This window comes from Oryzias latipes, chromosome 6 (genome assembly GCF_053564925.1).
Source record: "Oryzias latipes strain Hd-rR chromosome 6, Olatipes_Hd-rR_3.1".
Classification (NCBI taxonomy): Eukaryota; Metazoa; Chordata; class Actinopteri; order Beloniformes; family Adrianichthyidae; genus Oryzias; species Oryzias latipes.
Genome location: NC_136242.1, coordinates 15,383,008 through 15,395,362, shown reverse-complemented (window position 1 = coordinate 15,395,362; position 12,355 = coordinate 15,383,008). Strand labels below are relative to the sequence as shown.

The 12,355-nt window shown below is 40.6% G+C and overlaps 2 protein-coding genes across 2 annotated transcripts; one reads left to right on the top strand and one right to left on the bottom strand.

The window, feature by feature from the left end:
• Nucleotides 1–4,041: 4,041 nt before the first annotated feature.
• Nucleotides 4,042–10,096, top strand: dbx2 (developing brain homeobox 2). Its single transcript, XM_004069902.5, has 4 exons — nt 4,042–4,534; nt 5,870–5,953; nt 7,623–7,807; nt 8,919–10,096. Exons 1-4 carry the CDS (start codon nt 4,273–4,275, stop codon nt 9,108–9,110), a joined length of 723 nt encoding a protein of 240 aa, XP_004069950.1. The 5' UTR covers nt 4,042–4,272; the 3' UTR covers nt 9,111–10,096.
• A 352-nt stretch (nt 10,097–10,448) lies between these two features.
• On the bottom strand, nt 10,449–11,958 carry szl (sizzled). Its single transcript, XM_004069508.5, has 4 exons — nt 11,534–11,958; nt 11,261–11,427; nt 11,063–11,155; nt 10,449–10,973 (listed from the first exon to the last, which is right to left on the bottom strand). The coding sequence occupies exons 1-4, from the start codon at nt 11,812–11,814 to the stop codon at nt 10,663–10,665; spliced, it is 852 nt and encodes a 283-aa protein (XP_004069556.1). The 5' UTR covers nt 11,815–11,958; the 3' UTR covers nt 10,449–10,662.
• Nucleotides 11,959–12,355: the final 397 nt, after the last annotated feature.

The following is a 12,355-nucleotide window of genomic DNA, read 5'->3' as shown; positions in this document are numbered from 1 at the left end:
CTGAGGAGTCCAAATTTGACTCTTTGTGCGACGCAGAGAAGGTGAACGGATGGACTCTACATGCCTGGTTCCCACCACGAAGCACGGAGGAGGAGGTGTGATGGTGTGGGGGTGCTTTGCTGGTGACACTGTTGGGGATTTATTCCAAATTGAAGGCATACTGAACCAGCATGGATACCACAGCATCTTGCAGCGGCATGCTATTCCACCCGGTTTTAGTTGGAACATCATTTATTTTTCAACAGGATAATGACCCCAAACACAACTGCAGGCTGTGTAAGGGCTATTTGACCAAGAAGGAGAGTGATGGGGTGCTGCGCCAGATGACCTGGGGCCTCATTTATAAACGTTGTGTACGCACAAAAGAAGGCGTACGCCACTCTCTACGCAGTAGTTTATTTATAAAAAGCAAACTTGACGGGAAAATGTGCGGTCCTTCACGCAAGCTCTGACCCAGGCGTACGCACAAAAACGGGTGAAATGAGAAACAGCGACACCGTCGTCAGATGGAAGAAACACGTGAAAGTGAAAATGACAATACTGCCTCTCAGAAATAACATGACGACTTCACAAAGCAAGTCTTACAATTAACAGCCTACACGAACACCTGTTTGATCGATCAGCAGTGAAACAAACAAAAAAAAAATCAAACGAAAATTACAACAGAAATTCAAATGAACACTTATTTGCAAAAAGAAAAGTGAAATATGTTCTGCAATATTGGCATGTTGTGCAATTCTTCCTCATAAATGATAGTTAACAGAACGAAATAATGTACAAAACTGATATTCTCGTCAGTGTGTCCGTCTGGCGGAGCAGATATAGGTGCGGGCGTGCGGACGGACGGACGGACGGACGTACTAATTGTCCACTGGGGAAAGTTGTTTTCATAGTAAAACATTTCTTCATAAGCTACGGAATTATGGTATTCATGCATATGCCTTTAGTTTGTTTTATCTTTGATAAAACAATGTATGGCGTATGTCTCAACCATTCACAAAGCAACAAGAAATTACATTTGCGCTGAACAATTTCCCATTTCCACGTTGAATATTACCCACATCTGTAGCTTGTCAGATGCAATAAATGGATGGAAATAAAATGTTCCATCACAACGCGTAATGACACACAATGGCTGATCTTGCGCTCTTAGAAGATGTGGCAAATGGAAGAATTCGGAGTGAACGCATCTTTAGACAGGAAGAAGACTTGCTGGCAAACAAGGACGAGTGGCTTATGAGCCGGTTCCGACTTCCTCGAGCCGTCCTCTTGGACCTCTGCGGGCTTTTGGGCCCGGCGTTACAGAGGAGCACTCGGAGGAACCACGTGTGTCACCCGGTGCATCTGGCCCTGGCCTCCACAGTCACTGGACCTGAACCCAATTGAGATGGTTTGGGGTGAGCTGGACCACAGAGTGAAGGCAAAAGGGCCAACAAGTGCTAAGCATCTCTGGGAACTGCTTCAAGACTATTGGAAGACCATTTCAGGTGACTACCTCTTGAAGCTCATCAAGAGAATGCCATGAGTGTGCAAAGCAGTTATCAAAGCAAAAGGTGGCTACTATGAAGAACCTAGAATATGACATATTTTCAGTCGTTTCACACTTTTTGTTATGTATATAATTCCACATGTGTTAATTCATAGTTTTGATGCCTTCAGTGTGAATCTACAATTGTCATAGTCTTGAAAATAAAGAAAACTCTTTGAATGAGAAAGTGTGTCCAAACTTTTTGTCTGTACTGTATATGTATTTTATATATATGAGGGGCAATAAAAGGATCAGTTTTATGGAGCTCGTGTGCTACTCTCATTCGAAGGGCTTTATTATATTCCATGCTAAAGTTCTCAGAAAATACTTCGTTTCAATGTTTCTTCAACCTGTTGGCTCTTTTATCAGAATAAAATTTGCTCTTTAAAAAAAAAGAAATCAGAAGAGTTTGTTCACTTAACAAAAGAAAGTATGTCTCCCCCAAATGATTGTTTTGGAGAAAAAAAAAACATTGACAAGAATTCACTGTTTAAAAAAAAAAGTATAACAACAGTAATTTTTGAAAATAAAAGGATTTTTAATTTGTGCGCACCCCTATAGGGCCACAGTCATCCGTAAGAGCCGTTTATAGACTCCCCAGGCAGTGTGGTGGCCCTACACAGCCACTCCCATTCTCCCTGGATGCTATTGTGAATGTGTGCAGTGAGCTGGCTCCTTAGGCCCTCAGGATGAATGGTCCACGGCCATTCAGTCAGCACATAGAAGCTCATTAGAACTCTATAGACGCACAATCGTGAGGTTCACATTAGAAACTTCCTCCTCAGGGACACAGACACCAAACACAAAGTGCCAGTTTGCTGCTATGCTAAGCACATTGTTCTCCTGATTCATGGAACCTGGCCCTCCTTTCACAATATTAAGTTCGAGTGGTGGAATATCAATTGCGTGTGCAATGGGCCGGCATCTCTCTAAGAGCTTTGCTTGGGTTGAAAAAGACGGAAAAGGAATTTCAGCCGCTCTGCAGAATGCTAGCTTTCAACAGACCTATTGTGGGGATTTTGAATAAAAGGGACCCCCTGTTTTTGGAATTCCAATTTCTGAGAAGAGACGGATATCAAATAAATTCACATGAGCTTGCTTCTGGGTGTTTCTAAGACTTACTGTTTAAGAATAGGCTAATTATACCTCCCTCTCCTGGAGAGCTCTATTGAAATCTGGCTAATTGCACAGTGGTCAAACTTAGTAATGATACGCTCTTAATCATGCCTCTTATAGGTGCCCCAAAGATGTGTGTGACTAATTCTACCTATGATGAGTACAAAACACAGAAAAAAAAACGCTTTGTTTTCAACCAATTTCATAACATTAACTTTTTTTTTATTTCCCCATTTAGCATAAAAATACAATTTTTGATTTGCAACAAGCCTATGGTTTTATTCATACATAACAGTTTTTTAAAGAACCAAATAAAGCTTTGACTTTCAAATTAAAAGCTTTTCACAGAGAAACAGCGTCAGTGGTCAATCACAGCCCATGCTCAGTAGGACACATGTAAGCGTCCACAAAAGTGGATCCTGAACATCATGTGACACAGCGCCATCCCTTCTCCACCAGTCTGAGGAATAAAACCTCAAATTTGATTACAAGCAACCTTTGGCTCCCTGGCCATCGCACAATAGGCTGAGCTGTCTGGGCCGATTTTCATGCTCAGCATGAGGTATCAACACGTGCAGACTGGAACTTTCAGTTGTCCCCTACTAACACACACATACACAAATACTAGTATGGATATGCCTGTTTACTGTGCCCCCTTTGTTGGGCTTTCTAGAGGATTCATTAGTTGCAGTGTGAAAGGTTGCACAAACCTCTCATTTGATGCCGTCATTGCAAATCATTGCACACGTGTATGTTTTTTTGAATGAGAACTTTACTTTTAAATTTAGGATACTAAATACAAATCACATTCATTCATTTTAGACCAAAAACTAAATCCTAATTGAAGTGCTGCCAGAGACTATCTGGATCTGATTAGCAACTTTGCGACATAAACAAAGCGATAAACAAAAACTTGAATGACTGCTATGTTTAGCGCTTAATTAATAAAGCCTAAACTCAATAAGAAAGCTACTTAGAAGTCCCGAAGCACCTATGTTATGCGAGATTAAATAAAACGTCACAAAATGCAAAATTAAGATGAATTTAAAACATTTTAAATTAACACATTTTGAAACTGTTCTTCACCCGCTTTATTAGTTTTTGCTTTAGGTAGAAGAAAATTAAACTGATAAAAACAATTCTCATAATTTAGCTCCTGACAAAACTGAAATTAATCACAATTAGAATAAAGCGCATGTTCAACCAAAGTGGCTCCTATTAACCACAATGGAGCTCAGAGGGAGGCTGCAGAATAAAAGAGAACTATTTACTACTGGAGAAAACTGTTTGGTTCATGTTAAACTTAGGCCAGCACTTCATTGTCTCTGATGTCTATCATTTAATAGGCTAGTTGACATAATGAATGAGCCAGACCCACCTTCTGCCACTCTAGAAAGGCCCCAGCCTTATCTGAATTGAGAAGAACATTAGAGCGCCTAAGCCAATCAAAACACAGCTCTGTAGCAAAGTGCTGGCCAGAAAGAGGAAAAGCAGGGAACTTTTGTCTATGACTGAGTTTAATGAAGTTGGCCTGGTCACTCAAGAAAGGATTAAAGGAGGATTTGGTGTCAGTGAGCTGTGACTGCTAAAAGAGGGAACTTGAGTGTTTGGGTCACCGCGTCACCAGGATGGTCTCGGTTCAGAGCTGTTCCAGGAGGAATATGGCTGGTTTCTCTCCTGCTCTGCCAGGTTTTGGGAGGTCGGGGAAGAGCTTTCTCATTGACAATTTGCTGAAATCTCAGAGACGTTCGTTTCGTCCGGAAGGAGCGGAAGGTGCTCAGCCGAGGCGGGCGGCATGTCAGCATCTGACAGGAGCCTGGGGTCATGAGTATGGAGCTCAGCAAAGGCATCAAGAGGTGACAGACTTTGGAGAACCTCTGCCACACACAGGTATTATCATTACTCATAGGTTTTAGATAGCCTATGCATATGTACATCACATTAAATGTCATAAAAAAGTCTAGAATTTTCTGAGTCAGGCAGCAGTTGAAGGCCAGTTTTGTACGGCAAGTGTATCCCAACTTAAACTTTGACTTATTTATTTGTTCCATATATGCATAGAGTGCATACAAACTAAAAAACATTGTTTTTTTATTATTTATTACTTTTTTTGTTGCTTTTATTTACATGGCATCAATGTGATGCCTGACATTGATCGAATTTGTAAAAAACCTAAAGCTTTTAAAGAAAAAAAGTAGTCCTAGGCTGTTAAAATTGAAATCCCCATTCCCCCCAAATCTGTCTTGTTAAATTGACAGAGGACAAAAGAGAAGATTATGGCTAATTATTTTAGAAGTTGTAATCTAGATTAATGGAACTAAAAGTACAAAAAACGGTTATAAAACAAGAGCTCAGATGGTATAGGAGCATCAGAAGATCTGATGACCACCATGCAAAGCACTGCTTGCATAAGCAGTGTTTAGGTAATTTGCCTCACAGGAAAAACTTTTACTTTTCACAGATGAAATGGTATTTCAAAAAAATCTAAGAAAAAAATCACAGATTTTATACAAAAAGTACTAATAATAGTTTTGATCTGTTGAGTTTAAGTCTTGTTGCATAAAAAAAAAACAGGAATGGCAAACATTTAGGAAAACAAATGAAAATTAAAGGTGCTTCACAGGGAAAGATGATGTTTTTAGATCAATTAAAAGCTTGAAATCTTACTTTGTTTGATTAGCAGAAGAAGACGTCTTCTAGAACGGCATATGTACATGCAAAAATACCACTAAACACAAAAAAAGTGTAATTAGATCTCCCTTTATTGCATTAATTTTTAAATTATGCCTACAGATACCAAATATCTACCTAAACATGGGATTTAGAAATTTGTAAAAACAAGTAACAGGTATTAATGTTATAAACGACCATGTGTTGGTGAACAGACTGAAAGATTAAAGCCTAACTTTATTTTAAAATAGAATGGAGATGTAAACTATCATGATGCAAGCAGCTCATTTAAATCATAAAACCTTAAATATTGAAAATAATATAAAAACATAATTGTTGGGAATTTTCTCTGTACATGTATTGATAAAAAATATGTAATCAAATAAAAAAGAAACTGCTGTACATTTATTTGTTGTTAAATTTTTGTGATACAATGTTGTTGTTGTTTTTTTTTTTTACTTGAGTTTAACACAATTCTTCAGAAAGCACGTTCCACAGGTCCCACTTGGGATTTGATGTGAGACCGTGTCTGACTGCGCCCGTCTATGTGTGCAGGTGTGCTAAGCGGTGTCTTTCTGCAGAACCCGCAGTATCTGCTGCCGTGCTGCGGTGGGTCCAGCCCCCCCCCTGTCTTCTCCAGTGAGTGTTTTATGCCTCATCAGCAATGCCTCAGCTGCTCTCTAAGCAAAAGCAGCAGGGTCTTCCATGCTCTCCAAAGCTAATTACTGATGCAATACCAAAGAGCTAATTCTCCGTTCAACTCTGCACAGCTCTATTCATAAGCATTCACGGCTGTTTAGAATGGGGAAAAAGGGGTGGGTTGTATGGGGCTTTTAAGAGCCTCAGAGGGCCCCTGTTTTGTACTTGCAAACACACACATTTACCAGTGCATATATGCAGAGCTAATAAACGTCTTGTCTTCTGTCATATTAGCGTAATAACTACCTGATGAAGATTGTTCGAGCTGAAAAGGATAATATTTCAAACCTAATTTGTTTAGAGGTGAATTTCCAGAGTTTCATGCTTAATGTCACTCTAAGCCAACTTCTTTCGACAACCAAGAAAACCATTTGTACATTCAAAGTGTACATTTTTCTACAGATACAAAAGAAAATCAACCTGTATCTGTAATGCATCACTGACCATGACTTATATCCCCCTCCAAGAATATTCCATGATGGAGTAAGCAGAGCATTAGTCTTGCGGCATTGTCTCTCAGCAATTGGAAGTTATTAGTTGCAGCAACGTACGATGGCTGTCAACAGTTGTGGGGAAAAACACAAATCAGAAAGCCCTTAGCCCACAAGTCTGTGAAGTCCTCTCAGTGGGTTGACACTTTCCCACAGTGCCCAGCAACAAAACAATGCTATAGCTGGCCGTGACCAATCGGCGTATTCACTCATCCACACGCGACCTCACCGCAATTTTTCACCACAGCAATGAACTCGGCTGGACATAAAACTCTGCCATTCCTCTGCGGGAGTGGGCTGGCTGTGGAACATCCCCCACGCATTGTGTGGCTAAAAAAGTTAGCTAACCAACCCCCCCCCCCCTTCTTTCTCCCGTCCTTCAACTTTCAGTCCTGCCTATTTGAGACCCCTTGACTGGGACATAAAGCGTTCAATGAAAGTGACTTTTATAGACTTATTTGGGCTCATCTTCACATACAAACTGGCTTCAAACTTGCAAGAGAAAAGATTTAGTGTTGGGCCACTGAGCCCTCGAGTAATGGCATTTCCTTTGTACATCTCTATTGTTGGTGTCCCACAGAGGGACACAGTGGGCTTAATAGTCGGTCCACTAGGATAGACGCACACGTTGCCCAGGAATGACCTAGTAATCAGCCATTTAAGTTAAAGCTATTGAGCTTCAATTGGGAAGTGAGAAGCATGTCCAAACCAGTTTTCTGGTCCCTGGAGGTGGTCTGGGTGCAGATTTGTCGGACAGATTAAAAAGGCAACACTGAATGGTTTAGATAAATGGCTCTACTTGACTTTTGTTGTATGTGCACCTTGGACTGAAGGAGGATTGGATTTCTCTTTATGAGTCACCCAACCACTTTTTTTCTTCATTTGAACCAACATTTGACTCAATTTAGTCATCCCAAATTTGTTAAACAGGCCAAACACAAAAAGTGGAGAAAGGTTCATTAGCAGCTCTGGGTTGTCTTGACTGCTATACCTACTTTTTTTTTATCAACTTATAAACTTACTTAAAATGAAGAACCATCATTATATTCACACCCAAAATATCCCTTCAATTAATTGAGTTTATTTAAATGTACTGATTTTTTTTGTATTATTTTCAGAGGGAGCAAATGATCAGATGTGGCCCGCTAACATAAACCCTAAATCACGAAAAGGAATTTTAAGGAGGGCTGTCTTCTCTGAAGAACAAAGGAAGGAACTGGAAAGAACTTTCCGGAGGCAGAAGTACATCAGCAAAACTGACAGGAACAAACTGGCAGCAGATCTCAGCCTCAAAGAGTCACAGGTAAATCGAGTTTATTTCTTTGGGAAGAGCCTTAAAAACCCTTCACATATCACAACCCTCCAGACAAGGGGTTCCCAAATCCTGCTAGTTTTCCAGAAACGCTGCCTTGTCTGCTGTTGATTACCTGGATCAGATGTGTTAAGCCAATAAGGAGCTTTAATGGCAGGATGGATGGAAAAAAAGTAGGACCCTCGAGGCCTGGATTTGGGCACCCCTGGTAGACAGTCGATGCACGGCAGTCTCTCTGAAGCTATGTTCACTTTGCGGCGTATATGCATATTTCGGGCTTCCGCTTTCAAAATTCTCGCATTCATGCACATTTTTTCGACCGTTTTCAGGCAACATGTGGCAACTGAACGCACGTTGAAAGTTAAGCCAGGACATACTTCGACTTTCCCTTCATTCACAGAAGTTTCAATCGTTTGAAAATTGACGATGAAGGAGAAATTAATAATTGCTATTTGTGCCCAGCCAAAATTATATGACACCGGGTATTTCATATGTCAGAATAGATTTTTGAAAGAAAAAGCCTTAAGCAAAAGACTTGCGAGATCAGCACCGTGTTGACATTTCGTATCAAATTTCGGACTTGCGCTAGTAAACAATAGTAAAAGAAACAGAAGAAGGAGCCCCTCCTTGCTTGTTCAGTGTGAACACCATGGGCTAAATCCGTATTCAAGAATGCGTGTTTAGTGTGCTCTTGAAAGTGCGTCACATGCCGATGTGAACGTAGCTTCTGAAACACTGAGGTAAAAGAGTTACTATTTCTTAATATTCATATGAACTTTAAAAATACTAATGTCTCATTGTTTTATTTACCTTATGAATCATCAAGTTAGGAAGCAAACTGACAATTATCAGGACAAAATGTGAATGTTAACAGTAAGGAGATTCATAAAGCAATTTCAGATAACTATATATAGGAACTTAGTTTGTAGTTTGTAGTCTTTACATACCCAGAACCTCTTTAAAAGAATCCTTTATAAGCTTATATTTAGACACAAGTGGCACAGTAAACAGTAAAGTCATTTAAAAAGATAACAAATATCACATCATATACTAATTCTAACAAAATTAACATTGGCTATTTTGTATCCTATTTCTGAATTAGGTAAAGATCTGGTTTCAGAACCGCCGTATGAAGTGGAGAAACTGCAAGGAGAAAGAGCTCCACACAAACCGCTCCCCAATGGATGAGCTCATGTCCAGAGGTCTCACCCAAGAGGACGAAGAACTGTCACACAATCACACCAGTGCAAAATTACAAAGCTCACTGCCAAAGAAAGGAACCAAGGATTTATGAGGGGCAAAAGAGACTTGGCCCTAAAATCAACAGCAGAACATGGAGACTGTTAGAAATGGATGGGTGTGAAATGTGTGAAAGTTTTCTGTCTTTGCGTTTTTTAAAAACCAGATAAGCAGTTTTGTGCAAGTTACACCCAAACTGTAACTCATTGCATATTACCTATTTTTGTCGTTGGAAAGTAATCCCTTATAATAATGCTGTCCTAGAATTGTAATGTGTGACACGACTCTGATATTACTTTCAAGTTAGAGAACACAATATTAAGTTGTTGTTCACCTTCCGGCACATTCCGTCAGGGGTTGCCACGGCGAAGCAGCTTTTACTGAGTCGCACTGGTGGTTTGGCAGGGATTGTTATGTCGGATATCCTTCGTGACACAACCCAGTGCCGGCACAGGGAGAACCAAACTTGTGCTGAAGGGTCTGGCCTAAGGCCCCACACTGGATGAAGCTGATCGCGTCCCAGGGAAGTGAACCCTGGTTTCCCACGAGCCACTCCTTCATGCAGCCAAGTGAGCCGTCCATAAAATAAAGTGATCAAATGTATATCAGGGGTGTAAATATGGTGAAATAATAACTACTAATAATATTTTTGGTAAAGTAAAAGCTCCAAACAGTTGGGAAAACCAAACCTGATTGTTAGATGTAAACATAAAATGTAGGTCATTTACTTTACTAAACAGAAAACCAGAGGCTTTTGTTCCTTTAGTAAGGATAAAATGACTAAAAATGCTGGTTTAAAATGACCTCCCACCAGCCAACATCAACAGGACATACAGCTCTATAAGAATAAAAAAAAAACAGGACTAAAATACTTATTAGGAACCCAAAAACCAAAAGATTTGGGTCTTTGAAGCCTGACAAGAAATTTGGCAAGTTACATTTTTTTTAAAACTGCTCAAAGTAACTGACAAGCAAAAAAAAACAATTGGTGGAGTTGTTGTCTGTTTAGGTCTTGTGGAGTCGCAAAAATAAAAATAAAAGTGAAAGAATTGTTCTTTCTTGAATGTGAAAGCAGGACTAGCATGTCACACGTATCTTCTCATTACAAGCACATTATAAAAGACATGCTTTAACCACAGTCATAAGGGCGTTTCAAAAGCTGGCATTACTTTTTAAAGCAATTTTATTGCAGAAGTTATGATAAAGGTGCCTTAAAACACGTTTAGCATGTGCAAACAGGCAGAAAGCCCTACTGAGTGCACTGGGTCTCTATAAGTGTGCTGCCTTGTAGACATGTAAGCGATTTGCAGTGACTGTTAAAAGACTCGCTAGTACCGCCCTGCACCACAAAAGGCAAAAACAAAAGTGAAATAACAGTTTTCAAAGACAAATATTCAACTTTTTTTTACTACTTTTAATACAAAAGATTACATAAATACAACAAATAACTTTATAAAAATTGAAATATATCATTCTACAGTTAAAGCTATTTACAAGGTCGAGTGCATCCGATTACAGCTTGTGGAAATGAAGACAGATGTTTGGGGCACTAAATGGTATCAAATTCATATTTTTCCTTAAGTAATTTTGCTCTTCCAAACATTCTTTTAACATCTGTGGTGTTTCCACTTTCGCGTGGCCAGTGCAATGCCAGCATCCTTTTTGTGCCAGGGGAAGAGATAAGTGAGAGCAATCGTGCCATCTGGCAGCACAGACCCCGTCAGCACATAAAGCTGTGACCGCGCCGGGCGCACAAGGGCGCTGGCACATCTGACATTAATCAGGAGCCACTGCTGCAGTAAATGCTGGGTGTCGTAGGGCAACAGAGGCCCCTGACGGATGAACTCCACTCGGCCCTCGATTTGAAATTCAGACTCGTCCCCAGGATGCCGAGAACGATGAATTCTGGCAGTCACAGCTGCTCAACAGGAAAAAAAGACCATTAAGGCATCTGCTGCTTTGATGTAAAACAGGAAAAGATCAACAGTCAAGACTTTTAAAACATACCAAAGTCGTGGCGACAAAATGCGCCTAAGACTGTTTTCACTGCAGGAGCATCTTCTACAGATGGACAGTTCTGGCAGGCAGGTTTAGGCACATCTGATTGATTAAAAATAAGATTTAGATAATAAGTAAATACCATGCAATTTTTGAGTGAAAATGTTGAAGAAAAAACATTTAAATAACAGGTTTGCAGCTTTTTACCTTTAGAATAGTGGTTGAGTTTTGCATAGGGAGTTAGACACATGTCTTCCTCATCAGGGAAGCGGTCACAGTCAAGAGCCTCAGGCCACAGATGTCCCTGACAAGCGAGCACTGGGGCACAGCTGTCTCTCACTGCCACACACAGGCTACGGCAGGGCTGGATAAAACTGAAGGGAAGAGACAGAACAATGTCTTCAAATGCCACACAACTGTGGAACTCATAAATGTTGTTTCTATTTTGCGAAGATTCAACTGTTTTTGGATGCAACTTACGCGTCAAGACAGACAGGGGCGATGATGGAGCAGAGAAAGGCCTGAGCTTGAGGGTGGCAGCCCGTCTGCAACAGCGGCCTCCAATCCTCCGAATGTGGCACCACCTCACCTTCCAAGTTACTGTGGCCCAAAAAGTTTGGCAGCCTCATCTCCGAGTACCCAACGCCCCGGCAGACCTTCATCTGGTTGGGGATGGCAACGCAGCGCGTGGACTGGCTGATGTCAAAGGCCAGTAGTGGCAAAACGGACGCCATGAAAACAACTGTGAAGAATGCAGCCATTCTGAAAGGTTCCCCTCAAGTCCAGACAGTCCAAAAAGTGAGGGCTGGAGCTTTCTCTGAATGTGACAAGTCTGCCGTCTTCCCTTTATATACTGCAAGGTCAGCCAGCCCCATCAGTCTGTAAGTCTGTTATCAACTACCTATCAAAAGACACAGAGACGATGTGTTTGGAGACAACGGCTTGTTTTGGGATGGCTGCAGACAGAGAGGGGGCAGTAAGCAGATGGAGGGTGTGTGGGTTGTTGGGGGGGGGCGAGCAGTCCCATCCCGGCTCTTACTGAATGAAGACCAGTGAAGCAGGCGCTCTCATGTGTTTGTATACATCAGACAAGTCCAACAGTCTAAAAACATAAAAAAGTTGGTAGATTTCAAATAAACGTGTGACTCAGGAGAAGTTTGGAGTTAACAATTTGTTATGAGTGTAAAGGTTAAAAAAAAAGATTTGATTATTTGTATTCTACTTGATCATTCATAAAAAAAATAACTTGATTTGGATGTGGATATGAATTAATTAAAATCCATTTTAAAACAAAAAAAGGGT